At 39.5% G+C, this 25,264-nt stretch overlaps 1 protein-coding gene across 1 annotated transcript; it reads left to right on the top strand.

Moving 5' to 3' along the window:
* The first annotated feature begins 1,075 nt into the window (after positions 1–1,075).
* Positions 1,076–8,498, top strand: LOC131880961 (uncharacterized). The gene is made up of 4 exons (XM_059227694.1): positions 1,076–1,235; positions 1,386–1,890; positions 4,149–4,378; positions 8,114–8,498. The coding sequence occupies exons 2-4, from the start codon at positions 1,632–1,634 to the stop codon at positions 8,372–8,374; spliced, it is 750 nt and encodes a 249-aa protein (XP_059083677.1). The 5' UTR covers positions 1,076–1,235; positions 1,386–1,631; the 3' UTR covers positions 8,375–8,498.
* Positions 8,499–25,264: the final 16,766 nt, after the last annotated feature.

The following is a 25,264-nucleotide window of genomic DNA, read 5'->3' as shown; positions in this document are numbered from 1 at the left end:
AAATTGTTCTCTTCTTGGTAGAATCACTTCAATGGCAAAACTTACAAAAATTGCGAAATCGAAATTTCAAAAACAATTTCAAAGAAAGGAAACGATGTGATGCTCTTTTCATTATCTCAAATATGGTTGTTCAAGAGTGATTTAAGTGGGTTGACATCGTGGAGAGACATACCGGTAAATTTTGGTTTATTTTCTAACTTTTTGCAGACAAGGACGCTTAATTTGAAGTTAAATATGGATGAAAAAATTGAATCAGCGAATGCTTGATGAAGTCTCTATAGTGTTAACATTAGGATCTATAGCCTATGATCAATTTTTCTCAAATCTGGCAACTTCTTTGGGAACATTCCCCACCAAAAGCCTGGCAACTATGGTTGAGGGCACAATTAAGTTTATCGTTGAAGGGATGAATGGGTTGGAAAGATCATGGCTGTTGAGTAAAGTTACTAAACTTTGAAAAAAAAGTGTTGAGGGTACACAACTATTGGCAAGTATTGAGAGATGTTTTGATTTGTTTTCTCTCTCCCTATTGATCATCTTGTTTACAAATTTCACTTTGCTTATCGGATAAAGACATGCGAGACGCAAAATAGCGTTTGAAACATTATACTTCTGGGGAAGCAGATCAATTCCAATCCTTTCAAGCATCATGAATTTTCCTCGACCCATTCAAAGTCGGAGTGAAATCCCCAAAACATAATTGCCTTTACCCTCAAACCCTCAAAGCAGTTGTTCGGGTGGTCACAGATTCACCTGGCCATGATAGAGCACAAATACAGCATCAGGATCTCTCATATGTGCATGATGACCTTGGGCATGTTATGCTGGCTTAGTACATGTATCGGTCTTCTGTATACCGCCAACTGACACATCTCACCTATGTTGGTCCGTTTGATGGTATTCTTCAGAGCTCTAAATCAACCAGAGGAATGTATAACCATAAATGAATGTAAAAATTGACCACTGTATTCAAAAAACGGGCATTCACGGTGCGACTTTCGGCATCATAGGAATGGACATGGAAAGCCATCTCGTTTGCCAATTTGACGTTATATGTTAGCGCTTTATTTTTGAGGCGCGTTGGTCCTAAAACTGGTTTTCGGCTGACATCTAAGTTATTCCAAGTTGCGCGTTCTGCGTTGAAAAGTCATTTCTTGTCTCGTTTCTTGAGCAATAACAAAGTGGTTTTGGTGGTGCATCTGACGTGGAAATGAGCTCAGGAACGATCATTTTAAGTGAGTGAAGCACGTCCCTTGTCGTGTAAATGAAGATCCACTGGCATGGTGGCTGTGTCCTCGGGCCTCCTCGGGCCTACTCTACTGGCTTCATGTTCCCTATTGTTGAGTTTGTGTCACTCTTCTTGAATTTCCTCTTTCCCGTTCCAGTCCATTAATCATCGAGAAGGAAGGTTCCTTAGACCCACTTCCCATTCTCAAGTGACCATGACCCGTCGTCTCGTCCAAATGCCACTTCAGACTCTCCCGAGTACACTTTGAATTTCCAATCCCCTTTCCCACGAGCTGGGAGCAAATCTAACACGCACCCAGTCCCACGTCCCACGTCCCACGTTCTATCAATACGGCGACTACTCGGTTCCATTTGTTTCCGGAACACCCTGAACAACATAAGTCATGGATGAGGAGCGACGAGCTCTGGAAGCGATCTGGACCCAGTCGGATGACCACCGCTCCATTGTGTTCGAGAACGGTACGGATCTGTGGATCGAGGTGATTGGCACTTTCAGTCCGAAGAGGCCCGAGAGGCCTCGCCATGATGATGAGGAGGGTGAGGACGGGGCTCAAAGCCCAACGGTCCCTTCGTACAAGAATTTCTCATCATTCTCGAAAATGCGAGTGGAACCGCGTTCTTCGAATTCCTGGAAGTTTCTTGGTGAGTTCCACTGACTACAGGGTGGCACTTTTTTCATTTCACCAAAATAACCAACCTATGGGTCTGCAAGCACATATGGAGGCATGAATGAAGTGATAAAAAACATGGATTGTTACAGCAAAGATATTTTGTTTCACAATTTTCAACCAACGCCTTTTTGTGACTTTCAACGAAGATCTGTCGGATTTTTTTTGTTCACACCTTCTTTAGGGGCTTCCTCACTGTAACTGGGTATAAAACCAATTGATATATGTGACTTCGCTTTAAATTCATATGATATCTGAACCGCCAACGAATTGCAGTTGGCTGATCTGACTATCCCTTGCATGTAGGGTTGGTCAAGAGTTTTGGTCAAATTCTTGTCCAAGTCTAACTTTAATCCTGCTCTGACTTAAACCCTGCATTCGTTGATGTCTCATATTCCAAGTAAATTGTTGTTTTAGTCTTTTCAAGCAACTCTAAAGAGGCGGCTAACCAATCAATGCATTTTTCAAAGCAAGTTATTGAGGATAAAAGAAGGGTGAATGAAAGTGGTAGGGATTGAAACAAATGTACCTCAATACTGTTGTAGTCTCCAGAATTATCATAGTTGTGGACAAGGGACAATTTAATAGCATTTTTGTTATCTTATTATAAGCAATTACATTTATAAACGCACCATTTTTCTACAATAGTTACGAATGTTTGATAACAATTAAAACCAGCTCTTGCCTCGTTCGAACGAAGAAAGTGCTTCCAATGCTCAAATGTACAAACAAAAATTTGCATGTTTCAGTGGAATTAACAAAGTTTATCTTCAATTCATCATTTAGATTTAAGATCCGACATTCAAATCGTAAATTCCATTGGATTTTGCATGCCTAAAAAGATCCTTGTTTATTTGTGTAAATATTTTACTTTCTCTGAAAAATCCAGCGAATTCAAAATGTGGCCACCTATGTATAGATAATGAGCTGATATGTTATTGATTTATCATTTTCATTAATTGACCCATTTTAACAATTCGATGGATCTAAATTCGACTGACACAATAAAACTATGACTTAGAGATAATCTAATGATATCAAGTTCAATGGTCTGCATTCGACTTCAGTCTCAAACTATTTTCAATCCGATGAAGGGAGTACAACATCCCGAATGTATGCCAATATTGTCTTAGAAGCGCGTTTTTATACAAGAAAGAGGTCGTTGGATGCCGCCCTGTTCAATTCCAGGAAAAGCCTTGACAATAAAGTATGAAGAAATAGGATATGGCATTGTCAATGAGATCTCACCTTTGATGTCAAAGCCGATTGTCACGTCTCTTTTTGTTACCTTGAATAGTAATTCGTCCAACATAAGGCGATGTTGTTGTCTCCTCTTTGGTAGGGTTCATGAAGCCAGCTCCCAACCAATTGTTCCATCTGGTTGCCGATCTCAATGCATTTGCGAATAGAACAGGCTGGCCCGAAATGGATATGTGCAACACGAGCATGCCAATAGAGAGCTTTGCTTACATCCTTACATTACAACCAGTAGTTGGCGGTTGCCTTCATAGGAGCAAGAAATAGTGCGAAATGGACTTTTGCCTCTGGAATACGTGTGTTTAGCCTCTTTTCTCGCATGGAAACGCCATGAGCCTTAAAACAGACAAGATTTGCACCCTTTTAAACCGATACCAGAGCAGAAGAAGAGAGGAAAAGACCAAACGAAAGGCCAAGTTAACAAGCATAACACAATTAGAGATTAGAGACACGGTAAAGATTGTAAGAGAATATCGTAAATTCAAAGGTGCAAAAAGGGCAAATTTTGAAACAAGTTCCTTAAAAAAGACATTTAATGATGAAACGTTTTACAATTTCCTCGCTTTGATGTTATTTTTTTAAACATTATTAACAGATGCGGATCACCGGCAACATTGAAAAGGAGTCTAATTATATAGAGTCCTCAATCATTTATGAAGATACTCGTAACCTGTGTGGCTGAAGTTTATAGCCATATAGTTCACCACAGATCTTTTCTGTGTTCGGCATTTGTAATATTGCTCAGTCTTCTACCTTTGGTACAAGAAAGTAACGAATCTCAAAAGTGTTGCCTCAGACAGCCTACCTCATTTCCATTTTGCATTGTCTGCTCAAGCCACGCTGTCATAAAACAAATTCAGAATGGCAAAACATCATTTGTCCAATGCTTTTGCTCATGAACTGCATTCAATTAAGTTTCATTGGAGGGACGGTTTCATCAAAATTAAATCTGTCCTTTTCTTCCCATGTTTACAGGAGAATCCGCCGGGATCCTGTCCACTTTGCCTTCTATGGAGATCCTCGCCCTGTTCCCCGACAGTTATGAACTGTCAGTGAAGCACGAATTTACCTTTGTGGCCAAAGTCCTCCAGCCTCCAGATGGTGAAGGTCCAGACATTCTTGTCGGAGGACAGTCAACCTACCATTTTAATGAAATACCCCTCCTCGGTCCTGGCGAGTCCTTCAGCCTCCGTCTTGCATCCAAGGTAGGTGGCATTAATGAGTATACCGTCCTTGGCCATTTAACGATGAAACACGAGCCTCTTATCTAGTTTCTTGCTCATTCATTCGCGTGTTGCGCCGTTTGGACCCAAAGCCCAAACACAGGGAACCATATCAGCTTACTCGGAGTGCACCAGTGTGCATCCGCACTATCTTTGGTCCCAGGCCCGATGCTAATTCCAAGTTTGTCAGTCCCCATCCATTGGTGGATGGATGCTCTCTTGATACGTTTCTTTTGAGCCAGGACCTGGATACCCTAATCCCAGGGAATATTTCTGATCGGACCTGATGGTCAAACTTTGATATTACTTTATAACCAGAGCAATGATGCCACTAGAGAACGAGAGGCGAAACTTATTACCGATTCCAGACGGATATTGGATGGTCGAACCAATTTGGTTGTGAAAGGGGCAAGAAACTTTTCCACGTGTGCATTCACATTGATGATGTACTATGCTAGTATAGGTAGATAGGGGCCAAACTAAAATCTATGCTCATCCCTGTGCGACCCTCATTTGACCACGACCTTTCCCAAGAAGTTTTTCCCAGCATTGCGGAAAGTGATCGTGTTTTAGAGTTGTATGTTGTAAAGAGGACTCGAGCCAGACAAACGACAGTTTTTGATGCATGGGTATCCAATGTTCCTTGGAGATACATACAGCCTTTCGGTTTCCATTCTAAGAAACCTTCGGATTTTTGGGGGCAAGGCTAACTAACTAAAACAAGTTCAAATGTATTCCGAACCAAGAAAAACATCAATCTTTGGAATAGGTGGATGTACCTATTTCTGACAAGGAAGATGAGCTCAGATGCTCAAACGATGATGAATTAAAGATGTCAGATTTGTGTTATTTACTTGGTTATTTGGAAGGCTTTGATTTTGTTTGGAGGGATCTAGGGACGGTTCTGAAGCAGAAGAAAATGAATTAGCTTATGCCAAGCTCCAATCTTTGTACCTACCTACAAAGCTGAAAGTACATTACTTTTTCTCTTCTCTTTAAGATGCAGTTAGTCATGTTTTAATTTGAAAGAGATTCGAAATGTCAGGTTGATTTATCGTTGGTAAGGCAGTATGAGCAAGAAAAAGCGTTCTGATTAATGGTTCAGCAGGGCCTTAACAATCTGTTTTCTTTAGACGGTTAGTTTTTATTGCGTTTGAATAACCGCAAAATAACCTTTCAGCTGCGAGGAGAAGGATTGTAGAAAGTTGACTCAGACTCTGACCTTTCGAAATATCTAATAATCGACGATGGGTTGCAAGAATTCATTCAATTTTGGTTTTATATGCAGATTTACATAACTTGATATGTTCGTTTATAGATTTCTTTAAATTTTTAGAAGCAGCATAAAGTCATACTTTAGTCCAAGGAAAGAAAATTATTACATAAAACCGTTACAGCTCATCACGAGGTAATTGAGCGTGAAATACCTTAAATTTATCTGTTACGACATACCTGTTGAGGGTTGGGCGCATTGATGATTGAAGTTCATGGTGTTTACGAAAAGAATTTCTTTAGCAAACCGGCTTCGTACTTCTGGTTATGCTGATTTGGTGAAGAAGTGTATCCAAATACATTTACGAACTATCATCATTTTTTTGGGTTGAATCGGTGCCTAAGAAGGTTTTTTTTTTCATCTATTTTCTATGGCTCGATTTAAAATTGTAAATTAAAGCAAATGATTGTGGTTTAAATCATGTTCCTTTTCTACTGACTAATAACTTCAGCCATGATTTGTATCGTCGTATACATATGATTATTGTCTAGCAATTAGCGACGTTACTTGTGTGGATGCATTCGGATGTATATTTCATTGCAATCACATTGATGACATTGTAACATCGAATTAAATGTAATTAAGTCAGGCAAGACATTTCCAAGCACCCAAAGCACTTTCCGAGATAAGAGCTCAGCTTGACCCGATTCATTATTCTCTCAGAAGCTAAGTGAGGTACACCGTTACTCTAGAGAGTTGTAGTGTGGGAATAGTTTATGCTTTCTTGTTGCTTTCAAGGATTGGCCAATGGTCAAGGCCGAGAGCATATTTACATTTTCCCCTGTTTGTCCTGCAGAGACATGAATTTATATACACGTACGTAGAAACACACGAAAGACGTATTCCTGCAGCAAAGTTCCTTCTTATAGGTCCGTCCAAGGTCCCTTTTTTATCTGTTCAGAATTTATGACTCATACCAAAGTGAAAGCATCTTGGGGTCCAGAAAAAAATGCATGCTTTAAGATGGAGCGAGTCTGGTGGTCCACTGAACGGACATATAAAAAGAAGACTACTAATCAAACGTTGCACCTCATCTGCATTTCGACCTACTTCTAGGGGTACATTTTCTAATTTGAGTCCGAAACAAAGCATGCTCTAAGAAGACCTGCCACTTGTTCACTCTTGCTCATTCTCATTCCTGTTGGTGGCCTTTGAAGGTGACATTTACAGAGGACCGTGATAAGGTTACATAGACGTTGGGACGCATTAGATGCATCGCTTTTATCATATTAGGGAATGAAATGAGATTTTGGAGGGCGTGCAAATATAGCACGAAAAAGGCCTGCAGCCTTTATTGTACATGGTATAGTATGCTAGCAGCAATCCATGACATGAAAGAGCCCTCGAAGACGGTGATAATTAGATATTTGGATACCACTCATTTTTCATTGAACAAGGTCTCTTCGGACTCGTAGTCAAGGTGTGGACTGCTATTGTCGTGTCACTAAGGTTCATGATGAGATTTTGGAATAGTTCCACGAAATTAGTAATAGACCAAGTCACGCCTGTCTTTATGATCAAAAGAAAAATGATTTGAACACAATAATCAGATATATTGCTTCAGAAAATTCGATTTTTTATTTTATTTATGACATCAGGGTTCAAGTGTTGATGAAATAACCGTGTGACTTTCCCACTGTCAATTTCGCCAAAGTATTCGACAACACTTCAATGTAGGAGCCTTAAACCCAGGGCCCTTGCTGTACCGTGCGCTGAATGCTGAATAATGACATTTCTGTCGCTAGTCATTCCATTTTAATAGACACTCTTGGTCCGCAATGAAATGAAACTTTTTCGATTGCGTATTTCAATGCTTTCCCTCATCTTGCAGGACTGGCAAGAGCAAAAAGAAAAAGGATAGGCTTTTTGCCGAACAAGGACAATTTGGCCACATAAGCAAAACTTATATTTGACCACCATAAATTGCCGCGGTGCAGAATCAATACCTCTGTGTTATCATAATCTATTATGATAGTTTCATAGTGTTCCACAAACCGTTTATAACTTTACTATCGTGTGCCGATGAAAGCTTGCAGGAGACCCTTTTATGTTGAAATTCGGAAATCTGAAGTTTCGATTGAAATAGTAAACGTACCACAAAAGTTCAAATCTTTTTTTTTACAATTGCCTAACCACACGTTGGTTCTTGCATATTTTCAAAAAAAAGAAAAAGAACTCAATTGGGCCTTATCAATTCATTTTCAAGGCCTGTCTAACTCGTCTATAAGACACTCTTAAATCCGACGTTCTGACTTTGTCCAAGTAGAACTTATCATATCTCATGCATGGTTCACCATCTTGTATTCATACATGGGAAAAGTTCGACTCTGCATTATTCATTCACACGAACCTCCGCATGCCTGATATGTACGACGACTATAGGAATATTAGATTAAAAGTGTTCAACGTTCACCTTGCCCGTACTTTTTCAATTTTATTTTTAGACCCCGGCCCCACTTCAACTCTTGTGCAAATGCGTCCTGCTCCGCTCCGTGGAACAAAGTCAAGCTTCATTGGATCCTATTTCTTCATCATCATCATCATCATCATCTTCTTCCTCTGCTTTATCGCCCTCGTCCAGTCTGTGTAGTACATCGGGATGCCAAGTCATCACATTGGAAGATAGGGTGGCTCAGCTACCACTGCCCAATCGACTAAAGAATATAGAATTAATGAACCTCTTCGCACAAGTGCGATCCCACTGAGATAGAGTACAGTCAGTATACTAATTCCAAATTAGTAATCCACTTGTCCCCATGTTGTATTTCATTCCAATCGATGAAGACTAAGTAATAAACGACCATGCCAAAGTGAGGCTATTCCACTCTACATCGAGACTGGGTTTCTTCATTGGCGAGGAGGGCGCACAACGACATTCTGACCCTTTTTTATGGTGTAACAAAGTGTTACATTTATGCACAGAGGATGCGTTTCTAAAGAAGTCTCTTGGAACAATAATGGGTCCGCGAAGTACACAGAAGCTGCAAACCAAAATAAAGCTCTATATGATCGAAATAATTGGCCGTGATTCAATCAAATTCCAGTTGTCTTTTACTGGAATCTAATTGTTAGAAGTGTTTCAGTTCTTAAGCAACGGCACGTAGTTTGTCTCAATATCTGACCCATCCCTAGTCGTATGCAAGAATCGGATCTGTGTGTATAACCTTTTGGTTGGTTTCTCATCAAAATTAGCCCTATTTCGGATGGGACAACTTTGAGGGCTTATTCAAAATAGATTGACAAAGTAAGAAACTTCGATCGCTGTAGTTAAGCGAAAGTAATCTGACGTTTACTTGAAAAGCCTTGAATGTGTTGTTTTAGAATGTCCGAAGATTCAAAGTTTTGATAAACTATTATTTCAACTTACTAGTAGAGCGTCTCTCCTGAATTCCGAGATCTTCCGTTATTTGGAATCTTGGAATTGGCAAAATCTTCGAAAATGTTAGTAATGTACATAACCTAGCGGGTTATGAGATCAAATATTAGATTTTGCGTTGAATATTTTAATGAAAAAAAAGCAATGGCCATGGCACAAATCAAAAAATGGATCTCGAATTAGAAAAAGCAGTTCTTGGTAGACGCTCAATAACAATTTTAACGAAATAATCATAGGTTTTGCAATGTGATAACATTTTGACCCAGATGAAGCTCCCTCTTATGAGTCCTTGCATCATTTTTCCCCACAAAAGATCCGGCCGCTATGATCAATATACTCGCAGTTATATCCGGTATTCAACGAACTTGAACAAGAAGCGTCCAGTGCATTCACTTATGAACGATTACCAATCTTGGAAGGAAGAAAACCATTGATTGAATAACAAAAGAGGTTGATCGGGCACAAAAGCCGGCAAAGGCCTCACTTTTCCATCGCAAAGGGTCGACATTTTCTTGTACTCTTGACCAAGGGTTTCTCATCAGACGGTGTGAGCACATTTCAGGTATCAAGAATATCCATTATTGCATCCCTGAACCCCTTGATCAATAAACTGAAAGGACTGGTGTTTATTTAGTCTGCAAAGTGAGCAGACACTCTTCAAACGCGTGTTTCGAGCGTAGAGCGCTTTAAGGATATCATTTTTTCTCAAAGAGGAGAAAGATTCGGAAAGTGGTTGCATTGACTCTGGTTGCACAGCACAAACTGGAAGAGAGTTCCCTATCGTTGAACAAGCTTGCAAGTGGTGCAAAATGTCGGAAAAGATCATAACTGGGGGAGGGCAGAGAAATGCCATTTTCTGCAAATGTTGCCCAATTTTCAGTCCCTGCAAGATTGACTTTTGGTAAGTCAAGGAAGGCATTGTGCAGCATGTGGTTGTAGAGGGGTATAATTACCTGAAGTGAGTGCGTGTGGGTGTAGGTGTGGTTTTTTCACGAGTCCTCATTCGACAGGTCCAAATGCATCTTTCTAAACTTAACTGAGGGGAAATAATGAAGGAAATCCACGCATCAAACTCGACACTTATTTGTTTCAGCCGAGAAAAGAGCCTCAAGAATGATCATGATCAGTCAAGTGAAATATGGTTTCCGGAGCAGAAGACACAGATTCATTTTCAAAACTTACCGCATGTTGGAGTTCCAAATTATTTTCGTTTTACTTGGGTTGCTTGCTCAGATTGAAGAGTGGGAAGGTGATGATGTTTTCAAGTACTTGTTCTTACAATTGCACTTTTTTATGCGCTCTGATAGCTTTCATAGACTTTCCAAAAGTTTGAAGAGGCGCTGATTTTGGTCATTGCTTTGAATATGTTCATGTTATAAAGTAAAATTCTGTACTAGTTTTGGCTTGATCACTGGATTATGATCACACTCAATTGTCCATTCTTAATTCAAGTGTTTAGTCCGGATTGATGTCAAAACATATTTCAGTGTCGAAAGCTGACTTTGCCACCTATTATTGTACACTAGAACTTGCATCTGACATTATCGCCGTTCCTTTAAATTGCCTTAAAATGAAAGAAACATTCGCCTCAACTGAGGTTCAGCGGCGATTACAAAAACACATTGAATGGTGCAATAAACACAACACCCTTACAACCGAATGTCCCTTCTATGCTAAATGTGAAAAAAGAAGATTGTGTGCTCCATTCGAGTTTTCATTCAATAAAATTCTGCTCATTGACTCGGCTAGCCATCATATTTTTCTTTACTATTAACCTTAGTTCTGATCTAAGTACCTGAAATGTGAGGGCGTCAACAAGTGTTTCTGCAATCAAAGAGGTTTCTTTCTCACATTTGATAAACTAATTTTCATTGCTTGATCTAAATGAAGTAAGTAACACTCTGTTTGTTTACTCCATAAAAAAATAATCACTGAAATACGTCCTCATCCGACAATCCTAGCAAACGACCATTGGAAAATTCGACCGGTCCAGGCCCAGAAGGTGAATCAAAAATGTCACCCTTTCGTCGATCACAATAAAAAAAACAAGTCTGGATTCACCTCTGGCAGATCAGAGGCATGAATGAGCCTCGCTCTAGTGTTCTTTTCCACTCTGTGCTTTCCTCGGGTGTCACCATCATCATCTACCGTGTAGTTAGTAGGTAGGTAGCTCGCTACTTGCACGTCTCCGTACCCATTGGCGGGATAGGGGAGCAGAAAAAGGCCGTTTCCCCGCTTGTTCCCTACCCTGCGTGCGTTGTTCCTCTGTGGAAACGGATGAGTTCCTCTGACTAGAGAAAAAGGGAAGACGAAGTCTGAGGACTGAAGAAGGCCGCTCGTAATCGGATCTCACGGCCTCTTTCCAAGTCGTTGTTGGCCTGGATGAAGAGAGAGTTCAGTTCCTGCTCCACAATGGAACACTCACTCTCTGGGAGTTCCAGTTAATCGGCAGAGGTGTTTGGATTGTGAGGGGTGAACAGGCGAAGCAAACGACGATTCGATTCCGGAATGGGAAAGTGAAGGAAACGATTCAAGTACACTAGTATTGGAATTGGAAGTGCGAAAGTTCATTTACCAAACGACCCCATTTAATCCGAGGTAAAAGGAAACCTCGTCGTTTTCCAGTGACTGGGTCCTTTTTTTTCGAGCCAGGATTCAATCACTTGAACTGCTCTTTGGAAGGGGTGGTGATCGTTGGGTTGAGGCAAGATAGGTTCCATGATCAAGCTGTCTACAGTGGAGTGCTTCTGACGGTGGTTATACTAAAATATGCCCAATCAATCTCGAAGGAGCTCATAGAAAGAGAGGGTAAGGCTGATCCATTCGTCTATCCATCCATCTTCCCACGAACCAACCATCCCAGGGGTTAAGGGCACAGATTGAAACACCAACCATCTCAAACGATGTGGAGAGGAGATCAGAATTGCACAAGGCTTAATGGGGTTCTTGATTTATGGTCGAAGGTCCAGTTTCAATGTGGAACGGCGAATTAATAATCTCATTGAAACATCATGCTCAAGGGGAAGCATGTCTGGAAAGAGATATTAAGCGCAAAACGACCGTTTTTTTTTATTGTTTGATGGATGGAACGGGATTTTTTAAAAGTTTAGTAATTCATGCTTAATGTCAGGATTGAGTGACATTTGCAAATACAGCTTTTGCTTGTTTCTTTTTCACTTCCATCCTCGTCGAGTTACTTGCCTTGTTCGTAGAATGGGAAAGGTGCCCCTTTTTTATTGTGCTCGTTGTACTTTATTGTTGAAAAAAATTGCCAGACTTCATTTGGATCAGACTTGAGGAAAAGTTTCTGGGATAAGGTTTTAGCGTACTCGGAGTCATTTCATTGGGCCAGATCCCGTTTTGCCTTTGGGTGTGGACGAAGAAAGGGAAGACCAAGATCTAAAAAAAAAACCTATAACAGTGTCACAGACCATATTGTAAGACGGGGGCTTCAAGAATTATGAGGTTCTTTAAACACCCAAGGAGGTATTTCTTTTGTCTTTGGCCGCAAATACGTAGAAGTCCTACCCTTCTCCTAATGGGTTTCACGGGTTTAACGCTTTGCTTCATCAGGCTGCTCCTAAACTGGAATGCGAATCCTGGCGTTTTCCATTATCAGGACGATTACTTTCTTTTCTCTCAATGAATCTATATAGAATATGTTCCCACACAATCCTAAGCTTTATCGACTTCCTTGATCCAATCCGAGTATGATAGGTTTGTCAAAACTAATAGCAGATACATTGTACCATACATATACTCTAAATGGATGCGATATTTTCATATGGTTCTTGTTGAACGGCTGGGCCACGATAATTATGGATAAAGTGGGTAAATATAAATCGAGCTCAATGTTAATTGCTCTATTGTGATTGGCACACATGTATCTAAAGATGATTGCATTTATACTTATCTATGTTTGAGATCAGAGTAATCGCGTAATTACTAATGATCCAAGCGATATTTCAATCGTGAATTATAAGTTCCAACTACATGTCTATTTTTCACCACATCTATAGTTAACTTTGATAGACATATAACTTATGTCCAAATATTGTTACTACCTTTCTCATCTAGTAGAGACATGATCATCATATTGGCATAAAAATAATAAAAGGAATGTAGTTGAGATGTATTAAGAAAGCAGTTGCAAATGTAAGAGATATAATCTGTCATCATTGCAATTGTTATTTATTACATTCTGAAGGTAATTGGCATGTGTCTACTGTTTTTTGATGCTTGCAAATAATGTAAATGCAAGTTTTGGAATCGTGGGCTCGTTTAGGCTTGTCAACATTATGGGACAAAAATGGGTCCGGCAATCAATGTTGGTCCAATTGTAATATCAAAAAGCGAAACCTGCCGTGTGTTGACAAGAACAGCAATCACTTTTTTTGTTAGTGGGTTCTGACCGTCTCCCTTTTTTGAATACTAGCTATTCATTTTGTTGCATTTTCATACATATCAACATACCCTCTCTATAAAACATCTTTTGCAATCATCAAATGATAAGAAATTATTGATTGAAATGTTGTTGGAGGTTCATTTCTTGTACTATTCACAATTTATGCCCTAAAGAGCCCGTTTGGTTGAAAAAAAACCATTAATACGTGTTTCCTTATTCTTCAAGCTTATCAACGGTTCAGGAGGGCCTTTGTATCCTTTCAAGATTTTATCTAATCGATTGAAGCGCTTGTAGAACAAAGCTAAAGCTACTTTGCTCCTTCGCTCTTAGGACTCAAAAATGAGCCAAGATGGAAGTTCCGTGCTTATCAAATGCTTATGGCAAACTATGTTTGTTCACCTCAAAAAAATCGGAGCTGACCACTCTGACCCCAACAAGGTGTTGGTTTCCATCTTGGGAACAATCCCCAATTGGTTTTGTGTAAAAAGCAAGCCGATTAGCTTTTCGTTTCATTAACGTCCGGGTAATCTAGATTGAGATGAGGCTTTTTAAATTATTGAACAGTCCTAGACGGAACATAATGATTAGAAAAAGAGCTGACCAAACGCCTTGACGTGAGAAACCATATTGCACCGTACTCCTTTTGTTGGAAGAAATGAAACGTTGGCAAAAAGCGTCTCAAAAATCCGAACGAAAACCGGTCCATGTCTCGCGACGTCCCCCTTTCAACTGGTTCAAGAATATCGCCTTTCGTTTTGACGAGAGATCATCTTTCTGAGCCAAATTTCATAGACAACGTACGAGTTCTGGCACGTGCAGCCTTGGTGAAGACAACGCACATCCAAAGGCTGTTCAAGTACCTGGTGGTATATTACATAGACAGACTTCGGAATAGGTACACAGCTGGAACAGATGGGTGTATACTTTCCTTCATTTTACTCGTTCCTCTTGTCCGAGTGAGTCTTGAGACAAAAAGGGTTGCGGAAATGAGAATCTATGTGTTTCCATTAAAATCTGTCCCTTCCTTATCTCTCCAATGCGGTAGACGGCCTTGAGTAGATTTTGGCAATTTCCTCCAGGATTCATTGGCACCACGGGGGCAACGACAATTCCAGCGAACATTTGATTCGGAAGAAAGCAGCCGCTTGTGTGCATGCAACCAATGAACGATTCAAAGACATTTCCATTTACGTCGTCGCCCAATGCAAATCTGTCAAAACCAGTTCAACAGTTCAAGAAGCAAAGTTCCACGTGGCGACTGGAACCGCATTGGAACCGCGGCCGATAATCTTGGCTCAGGAGGTTCTACCTTCTTGCAATCTCAACTGGAAGCGCGCCCAAATTACAGTACATACCGGGAGGATTGAGTATTCAAATCTGTGTTGGAGGGTCAGGTCACCTGAGACATTTGCCAAATGGACCAGCCATTTCTTCCACCTGTCCCATGCTAAATACCATTACAGATCCCTGGAGCCCATCTAGCTCCCTAGAGATATCCTTCAGAACAAAAGAGTGTCGAGTTGGAGCGTGAGTTGTGCCAGGAAAAGTAAGCAAAACTGGAGGCGCTTGGAAATGCGGAAAACGAACATGGCCATTCATGCATGCGTCCCCCGTATGACCAAAATCCTTTGGGAAGATGCTTGTGTTTTCTAATAGTGCATACGTATGTATGTAGGTATGTATGTATGCATATATGGCGTAAAGGGATGGATGAGTACATTAAAATGTTTCCTCGTCCTTCAGAAGAGTGGAGCAATCAATCTTGGAGCAGCATAGTTTGGATCAAGCTCAAGGTTTTATTTAGAAAGAGAACACGTTTCCTGCATAGTGCACACATCTAAAAGCTTTTAAAGCTTTTCAAGTGCAATCACTTTGTCACTTTCGTTCGAGGAACTTGGTCGTGGCTGGTTGTTATAGTAGACTTGTAAAAATCCGCAATATTGGTTGTCCTGTCGAGGAATCGAAAAAAGCCGTTGTCAAGATTTTTCTTGTTCCAAATGACACTAAAGAATGCGAGAAACCCTAATTGCCCCTTATATGGAACAAGGAACAACAACAACCATGAGATGATTAGTCATTTTATTAGACCACTCTCATCCCCACAAAGAGGATTCCCCCTCCAGACAAAAGGAATGCTGGAACAGATGCGCGATGCGGGGAAAACAAATTGATCCGTTTGCCCAAGTTCTAGGCCTGATAATGATCAAAGTTTGACCAATCCCGACACCAAACAAGGGAGATCAAAAAAATTCCAAGACTCTAGGACAAAAGTTCCAAACCCAAAACGTTCTATTTCGCTCTCTCTTCACCCGAACTTGGAACTTCTGGGGTGGTAAACTTTGGGGAGAAAACCCTTACTTCTTTGTGCAAATCCGGTGTCTTTTGTTGAAGCAGAAATGCCAGTTATGCCACGACGTATACTGCCTTGCTTAATACCCTTAAAGAAACCATTGAAAGCATTTGGTGACAGGTCTATTTCGAAAACTTTCCTTTTGGAACACCTTCGACAGACATTGCACTCGACCTCTACAAAGAACATGAAGACTTTAGGCATTAGTGGCAAATATATTTATTGACTTGCTTATCCAAGTGTTCCATCATCTTGGACATATGTATTGTTTTTTTCTTCAGTATCTCACAAAAAAAACTTGACCGGATTTTTTGAAAGGTTCATAGCTTTCATACTTTCCTTGGGCGTAATCAGGAGCCTCAAGTCTTTCGGTGACATTTGTCTAATCTTGGCAAGTTTTGAAATTTTCCCAGCGATAGAATCTCCATATTTCCTTGGAAGAAGCTGCAGTCCCACAGCCTTCATTGAAGAAGTGGGTTGCTTGAAAGACAAAGAAATAGAACACAAGTCTCAGTGTTTGGGGAAATATTGGCTAGTGGGAAAAAAAGACACTACCTTGATTGTGAAAGAAAAAAAACCGAAGCATTGAGAAACGGAAGGCTTACTGAAATGGTTCATGTCACACCAAGTCTTTAAAGTACAAGTACAATGACACAGGTCCAATTGAGGCTCAAGGGAAAAAGTGAGACGAATATGATGCATTTTTGCCATTTCATGCATCTAAAGTAGTTGTGCAAAGAGATCTGGCATACTTCAATTGTGCTTCTGGAATACTGTACGTACCCGGAGATACCCTAAACGTCTTTGAGCTTTGACAACTTTTCGGGTTTAGTTTGGGGGAACTCAACGATGACTATGACCCGCCTGCCTTCATTCTTATTCAAGAACTAGATTTTTAACTCGGTTAGGGATAGAAGAATTAATATACAAGGCTTTTCGGAAGAAGGTGAATTATGTTTGAAACAAGCTTATAGTTGGAGTTGAATAGATTCGATGAGAAAAGGACAACTCGCCATCAACATGCAAAAGGAGCAGAAAAATAAGCCTTTCAAGCCACGGAGTTGGCCATTCCCTAACCTAACATCCGCTTTTTAATAGCAGGGTCGTTTTCTTTCTTGCTCCTCGAACAATAGATTTCTTCTAGATAAATAAAAGTTAAAACAGTTTGGCCTCAGTGGCGCTTTTTCCTCGGTGCTATTGTCCTGCCCTCTAAGAGTCAAATTAAGAGTTACTGAAAGTGGGAGGACGAATCTGGCGAGTGTTCAAAGAGGAAAGCAAGTCGAAAAGATGCATCATTTCGCCGAGCTAACTCCCCTTGAGGACTGCCATGTCTAACTCAGTACATTATTCCAAGATAAAATCCATTGATTCTTTAAAGGCCTGTTTACTGAAGGTCTAATAGTAAAACAAGTAAAGCACATCTTACCTTAACCACAAAGGAAGCAAGAACTGCATGTAGATGGCGCAATTGTAGTGTAATCAGAGGCAATATGTAGGTTCCATTTGCTTAGACTCTTTCTTTCTGTCCCTTTAAAGCAAACATGGTAGCTGAGTGTCCTAATGTACCCGATAGAGGCATGACATGGTTCCTCAGAGGAAGTGGGTTCAATTCCCGCCTTCATAGAAACCCTTGAGGGAGGAGACATGGTGTAGTGGTTAGCGCAGTTTACTAATGTGAAATGGGTCCCCGGTTTGAATCTCATCATCCTCAACCCATCTCAAGGAAACTTTTAGACGCTAGCTACGACCACAGACAGAGAACCAAAACTGATACCGAACTTGAAACTACCCATCGGAAGTTGGACATAGATCATGTGATGACTGGCCGGACTAGGTTCATCCTCCGTCCCTAACACCCCCAACCTCAAAACAAAGAAAATTACGTCATTGTCTTTCTCAACTTCCAAATTTCCCTATTCCTATCTTGCTTGTCATGGTCGATAGGCCTATTGTCAAACCATCCAAATTTAAGAAAGTTTTACTATTCGGTGTTGTAATTACTCCGCAAAGAAGGAGAAATTCAAAATGGCGGGATCACGGCCTCTCAAATTTATTCCTTCTCGAATTGGATTGGTAGAGACCTCAGCGCTTCAAATTCTTCAGAGTGACGGTCAAACATATTCGATCCCCAAAAATCCTTCATATCTTACAACAGCTAAGTTAGCTCTTCCTCGAACAAACTAGTGCTTAGAAAAATGAACCCAATGTTCTTATACATTTTAACCTAATTTCCATTTGTCCTTGATTTGATTTGAATACATTGTGTGGCAAGTAGATGCAGTTTTGGCACATAGGCAAGTCATTTTGTGATTAGTAATTGACGAGGGAAAAAAAGAAGCCAAAGGCATTCTGATGTGTGTGAATGATTGTCAAGTAACGCAAAAGCTTACATCAGTCAAAAAGTAGAAACTACCATTTTTACGAAACCTCAATCAGGTCACCCTTAAAGACCAGTCCAGCACAGAATAAAACATACGGTAGATGGTGCAACTATCAATTGGCAAACCTCTAAAATCAGACCAAATCTTAGTTTCTGTTCATACAGGCCCAGGTGTTCTTAAAAGCAAAAAAACAAATTCATTTTTACTCTTCTTTGTTTCATCGTCAATGGCTTAATCTTTGCTTGACCACAGTGAATGAACTGTAATCCCAATGTTGCCTAACACTGTGCAAAATTTGGCTTCTGAAATGACCAGCTACAGGAAACTAATCCTTCGAGCGGTAGAGGGCAATAGTTTCTGCAACTGATGACGCCAAAATAATATCTCTTTTCACAGGCCTCTTTAGCCATGACAAGGAACAAAATGCCCAGTACCGTTGAAATGAAAGATTATGCTTCGCCTATTTGTTACCACTTGAATTGTTTATGTCAGGCAACGAATTCGAGTTGGCAGACCACGTTAGCCATTACACACTATGTTGTGGTTGGTCTAGAATGTTGCTCAAAATTTTGTCCAATCTGACTTTAAAAATGCTACCGCAACAATAACATCTACTCACTCTCAACGAATATTAAAGGGAGGTAAATTAAACAGTGAAGGAGCCCGAGAAAGAAGCGATGTGGACGTTATTGTTTTAACTAGCTGGGTTTCTCGAGGGCGTGAAGGTGCTCTTCTAAGGTCACTAGAATTGCCTTTAAAACTTGGATTGGGACAAAGCTCATGGATACTCTTGAAAACGTACAATATCAGATACCTTTCGTATTGGTCGATTGAGAATATATGTTGGCCGCAAACTGCCGTGATTTTTGTTTGAATCAATCATGACCTCTGGGGAGAAAACTCTCTTCTTGTTTACGCTGCCTCTTAAGTGGTTACACTAGCCCCTTCAAGAGTAATCGTCCGACAACGGGCTTGAACCCACGGCACCTGTGGAGAAGATTGGCATCGTCCATTTTCAAACCTTCAGAACTGCATCAGGCTTGTTGCTTCTTGATGTTGGACTAAACCCTCCAAACAAGAAGGATATTATCGAGGCAGTTTATTGAGGCAACTTTCTGGGTGTCTTGTAGCTCTTTCTTGAAAAGGCCATTAACCTAGAAATCAACCGTTCATGCATGTTTTTGTTGTACGTTATGCACCTAAGCAATGTAGCCTCACTTTTTTCATCTGCATTGAACAATACTAGTCATACTCACAGTGATATCACGTTGTAGACAACTATTTTATTGCTTTGACCGTTTTGACATTTTTCTTTGACATATTTAACAATGTTTGCATAATGCTTATAACCCATATTTATATTCATTTTTACGCCATAACATGACCAAGAGTCGCAATAAAGATCTATTGAATGACAGCTTAGATAGAGCGACAACCGAAATGAAAACGGAAATGCTCTATACATAAAGAGGAATTTTGCTTTGTTGCGAAATCACAAATGAAAAGATAGATCTGGTTGCTTATTCTACAACTAGTAACAAATAGAATGCCAAAACGAGGATTTAGCACTCAAATTTTCGTCAGTTCTGTTCTGAATTCCTTATCAAGAAGGTTTCGGTTAGGTCCACCACTAATCAAAATATAATTTAGAATCGCAGAAACATAATCATAGTCAACCAATGCAATTATAATGACGATTGGTTGGCAAAAATAGCTAAAGAGCATCGATTGCTTCACATACAATACATCCATAATCATTTTGTAGCAAACACCTGCAAATTTATTTGGCAAAGTGCAAGAGGAATCAAATCAAAAGTCATCGTTCATCAATTAACTCGTAGAATAAAACCTTTCAAAAACTTTCAAAAACAAAACCAAAGAATTGACGTTTCCTGTTTTTCCCCACTTACGGTCAAAGTCAATGACTCCTTTAACGATACAATTTCTGTAGTTTTCTGCGAGTTGAAAGCTGAGTGAGTAAAGAGTGGAGGAGGGGCGGGGAGATTCGTGGAAGCCTTGTTACAACTACTTTGAAACACTTATTTTTAGTTGAGGAGCACCATCCATCAGCCACATTATCTCCAATCTCCCAGACAGTAAAGAGCTTGTCGAATCTTCGAATTGTCAAATATGATAAAGCAACTTTGGTGGTAGTAATTGACGCACACGTTTGAACTACTTTGAATTAGCTAAAACGAAACGCTCTGCTGAGAATACAGTGTGGTATGAAAGTCTTGGATCGATGGAAATAACACCACCGTTCTTAATTCGTGCCAATGGATTTTATGTAATACCCAGTGCGGCATTCCCTCAAATGGATGACTTTCCTAACTCTTTCGAACACCTTTGTTGAGTTGTTGGTGCATCCTTTTATCGACATGGGAGCCTTTGTTTTACATGTACAATAAAAATGAGGGTGAAAATTTTATCGTCACCCTGCAGCAAAACTGGTTTTCTTGATGATAGTGGCCCAAGAGGTCAACCATTTTTTTTATTTTGATTAAATGTAAAGGAATAGTCAACATTTGACAACCTGTTGGGTCCTGCCAAGAGTAAAGGATTTTTTGTTGATGAAAGGCTTTCAAAGTTCCACTTGAGTCAATTTTTCAGATGATAAAAACATATTAAAAATAGAACAGAAGACGTGCAAAAATCAATGTTCCTGCTAAAAAAACTGCTGCCTAAGCAATAATAGCTCATAACAGGATCATCAAATATATTTAGTTTGCCTTTAATGACCCCAGAGTTAAAATCCTAGGCATCTTTTATCATATTAAAAAAAAAAAAAACTGGAGCAAGTTGATTTACCAGGTGTCAAGAAGTTTACGCTCCCTTCCGAAATTTGGCGTTTTATTTGATAAAACGTGCCGTGACTGAAATATAAGTAATTTGACTTTTATGGATTGATTTTGGGAACAACGCTTAATGAAAAAAAATATTTGATTGTTTTAACTCTAATAACACCCTAACGTTCCTTCAAATTTGCAAGTGAGACTGATTTTAAGAATGGTAAAGGATTGTCATTTCCAAAAATCCTAGCCAGGCTATTGATACCCGTACGTTTATAGGCGACATGACATCATTTTGTGCGCCAAGAACCGGGTGTACAACAAGGTCAATTAATCACCAATGGTGTGCACACACACAACAGGCAGACAACTGCATTGATAACTAGAGTGGTTGAGTCCGGATTTCAATTGTTCCATCTTTTTGATGTGGATCATGTGAGGTTGCACTTTGGAAGTGACATGTATCTGGTTGCTAAGATATTTGGGGATGTTTCAAGAGACATGGGAAGACCAAATCATGTGAGGCCATTTTCTGTGGAATTATGGCCTTTCTCAAACACTTTTGATAAGTTTTTCATTTCTTCCCCTTGATGTTAGGACAAAAGTGTCAATTGCCTAGCAGTATATTAATAGCTCGGTCGGTTACAGGAGGGCTTCTAAACCTTCTTTGACATGGGCAAATACGACGTTCGAATTGAAATTAAGAAATTCTTAATCAACCTTAATTTCATGGTCCATAATGGTTCTCCAATTCATTCAACAAAACAAAAAAGTTACAACTAACTTACTTTACATTTCATCAAAGGCAACATAAAAAATCCGCAGTGGCTAAAATTTCATGACACCCGGTAATGTTGGATTTGACGGATCCTAAACCCAAAACGAGACTTCAACGAAATGTAAACGAACAATACGTACTCTGGATTTGGATCTTAAGCTTTGGAATAGGGCTCGTAGCTTTAGACCCACTTACACACTTTGTCTCTGATAACATGGTTGCTTTTGTTAAACCCCAGCAGACCCCTCTTAATGGTTTGCCTTGTTGGTAAAAACAAAGAGCATGCATAATGGGGCTTTTGCTTGTGCTTTTCTTAAAGCGACGTGGTCCATTTGGTAGGACTTTTATCAGAGCATCAGAAACAAAGAAATGCAAAGAAAAACAGAAATTAAAGAAAAAATACAGTGTACAACCATTCAGCTATAATAGCATGAGTTGAGACTTACGAGCAAAAATCTCAACTCATGCACGATCAGGTTCAAAGGCGTCTTTTCAACAACAATGGCATTAAAAAAGTGTTGATTGAGCATTTCCAAGTCATAGAAATTATGACAGATTCTAGAACCCTCTTTCTTTCAGAAAGCTTGAAATTTTGCCTTTAACCTTGTCTTACATTGCTTGGGGTTTGAGTTTTAGTCAAGTACATATATGTCAAGGTTCTTCAGGAAAATGTCATGGGTTTGCAATTCCTCCGTGTTGTCTTCTGTTGTCCTTGAATGTGGAACCTTGAACCATTCTCTGTGTATTACGATGGGCTCGTTTTCTTACACGAGCGTTTAATTAGCTTTTAGAACCATTCGGGTGGAAACTAGTCCTTACCTGCCGACCAATTACCCAAATTGACTAAGCAATAATACTTGGCTAATTGTGACTCATGTGCTAAAGTAATAAAAAGCAATTCCAAGTGAAAACCTACATTCCCCCTGAAACAGAAACAATAAAATTGGTTTGTAATTACAACATCATCAATGTCTTTTAGCTTTTTTATGCCATGAATGTGACGTCTATCAGTTGACATTATTCATGTGGTTACATTCGTTCTTGTTCAACATTATACTATCCTCATACTTTGAATAGAACCGCTGTAAAGTGAACTGAAAGGCTAAATATGAGAATTTGCCTTTCCACTTATGCCTTGTATATGTTGGGCTAGTAATATCTCTCTGGTTAAAGATGACTTATTAAATAGATTGACAGACACAAAAAGGATTATTCTATTGTACCTGAGTTTCAGCGGTGCTCCAGCATGCATGCATGTAGGCTCCAGGATCCTTAAAATCCAGTTTCAAAGTATCTCCCCCAATGTTATCAACTGCACTTCCTTATTTTACCGTACGGCTTACCTTATACCCTTTAGAGGTTGAATGGCGAATTTTCATTATCGTACATGAATCTTTCCTGGCGAGTCTTAGGATTCTATTTTCTTGGACAAATATGCATCTTATGAAATGCAACACTTTACCAAAGCGTCTTGAATGGTTTGGGGTGCATAAATAGAATCAACTTCGGCCCCTGGTCTTCAGTCCACTTATAAAGTGGTTCTTTTCCCAATTGGCTCTCATCTTTTGCTGGAAAATATCTAAACTTGCATTTCCAAATAGTTAATTGCTCAAGGAGTGCCTTTATCATTCTAGACGAAAAAAACTGTCCTCAGGTGGTTTGGTTTACACTATGGACGCAAAATCTGGGAACTTCTGGGAAGAAAAGTAATTAAAGTTGCGGGGCGATGTTTTCCATCCAACAACTTTGGGAGAAAAATGAACGGATCAAGCTTGTTTTTGTGATGCTGAAAGGAAAAGCCCCCTGGTTCACAAAGCCAACATTTTCAAGAAAGAAATTGCGGTAGATATGCGCTTGAAGATGACCACAATTACACGTAATGTTTAAGTGCCTTATCAAATTTTCTTCCGCACGGTATTACACATGGTGAGTGGGCAAATGTCAACTCCAATGAAGGTCCAGGAACTTGCTGACAAACGTAAATGGAATGAATGAGCAATTGACATTAATTCTCTCTTCATCAATAGCGTTTGTTAATGAGAAGGGACAGATGAAGTACACTGATCTTAACATATGGCAAATAAACTCTCTATCATAATGATTAGGTGGTATTTGCTTATAAATTGGAAGCTGGTTATTGTTGGTATATTTTTTATTAGTCCCAGTTAAAACGCAATCCAAGGTAAGCCATTTGACCTGCTTTCCTTATGATTGCCCACGGTGCCCAGCCACGGACTTTTAGAGATGGACTTCTAGAGATGTGGACTGAGAACCGAAACAGAAATGGCTTAGCTCCTAAACCGTTTACTTTAAATGACCAAAACACTTGACACTACCATAAGATCTTATTGAATAGATGAGCTTGGCCAAGTTTGAGCCCAAAACTATGCTTAGAGAGCTCAGGAGATATATCCAAAGTTAAGTAGTAAACATTCCATAAAATTAAAATTTTCGGCCTGCTCTTGGTCAGCTACATAAGCTATTGTCAACATAACTTTGAAACGAACCATTTTGCAAGTGAATAGTACAAAAAAGTCCTTCCTTTAATTGAAGAGATCTTATATCCTTATTTTATTACTCTAACTCGAAAAGTGGCTCAGAGTTGCATTGACCAAGAGCAGTCCAATTTGGCGGGAAACTCGTTCATCGTCCATATTTCTAGAAGTTCGTGGCCCAGCACTCTGGTGAGTGAGTGCATTGTCTAAATTTGAAAGTTTTTGAAGGTTTACTTGTTGCAAGCAGAGATCATCAAATTATGTCAACAAAAAATAATGAAACTCAACTACAGCGTCAACTTTTTAACTTTATGTTTATGTATGATTTTGTGTTATGTATATTGTTAATTCTCAAAAAGTTCGCAAAATATTAAGACAAAAGTATATACCTCTCAAGCAAATGTTTTTTTAATTAAAATTGTCTTCCAATAATCATTTTGCTTCGGCTGGGCCCGGTGTTTAAAATCTAATACAGGGCACTAGCTTCTGCTTTAACATTGAACGCCATAACGTTTGAACCATGAATAAGTCTAACCATGTTCTTCATTCTTAAATATGGTTACATTTTAAGCAATTTACGAGCAACTGAGCTATCGTAATTTCAGTTGGATTTTATCGCATCGCCATTTTCTGGCCCATAAAGCGACAATAGTTTTCAAGACGATGGTCATTTCTTAACAAGATCTCATAATTGTGGCTACTCAAATGAAATGCATTCATCCAGTCAACTAACTACTTGAGGTAGCAAAATAAGACTGGTGGATCAATCGGTCTTAATTTTCGATTGACATGTGTCATTAAATTGAAAGTGTAAACAGCTCATTTTTTTCAGTCGATTTCTCAACTATTGAAAGTTAAACCCCTTATTGAGCAAAACAAATGTCGAGTGCAATGTATTTTGAACACTTGTAATTCTAATCATCAGGCAGATTGCAATGAAATGAAGTCATGAATTAAGCAACATAGTTGATTGCATGCAAAACTAGGCTTTGGTAGCTTAAATTGTGTTTTAGATTGCACC

Source organism: Tigriopus californicus, chromosome 5, assembly GCF_007210705.1.
Source record: "Tigriopus californicus strain San Diego chromosome 5, Tcal_SD_v2.1, whole genome shotgun sequence".
Taxonomy (NCBI): Eukaryota; Metazoa; Arthropoda; class Copepoda; order Harpacticoida; family Harpacticidae; genus Tigriopus; species Tigriopus californicus.
This window is presented reverse-complemented; position numbering and strand designations above follow the sequence as displayed.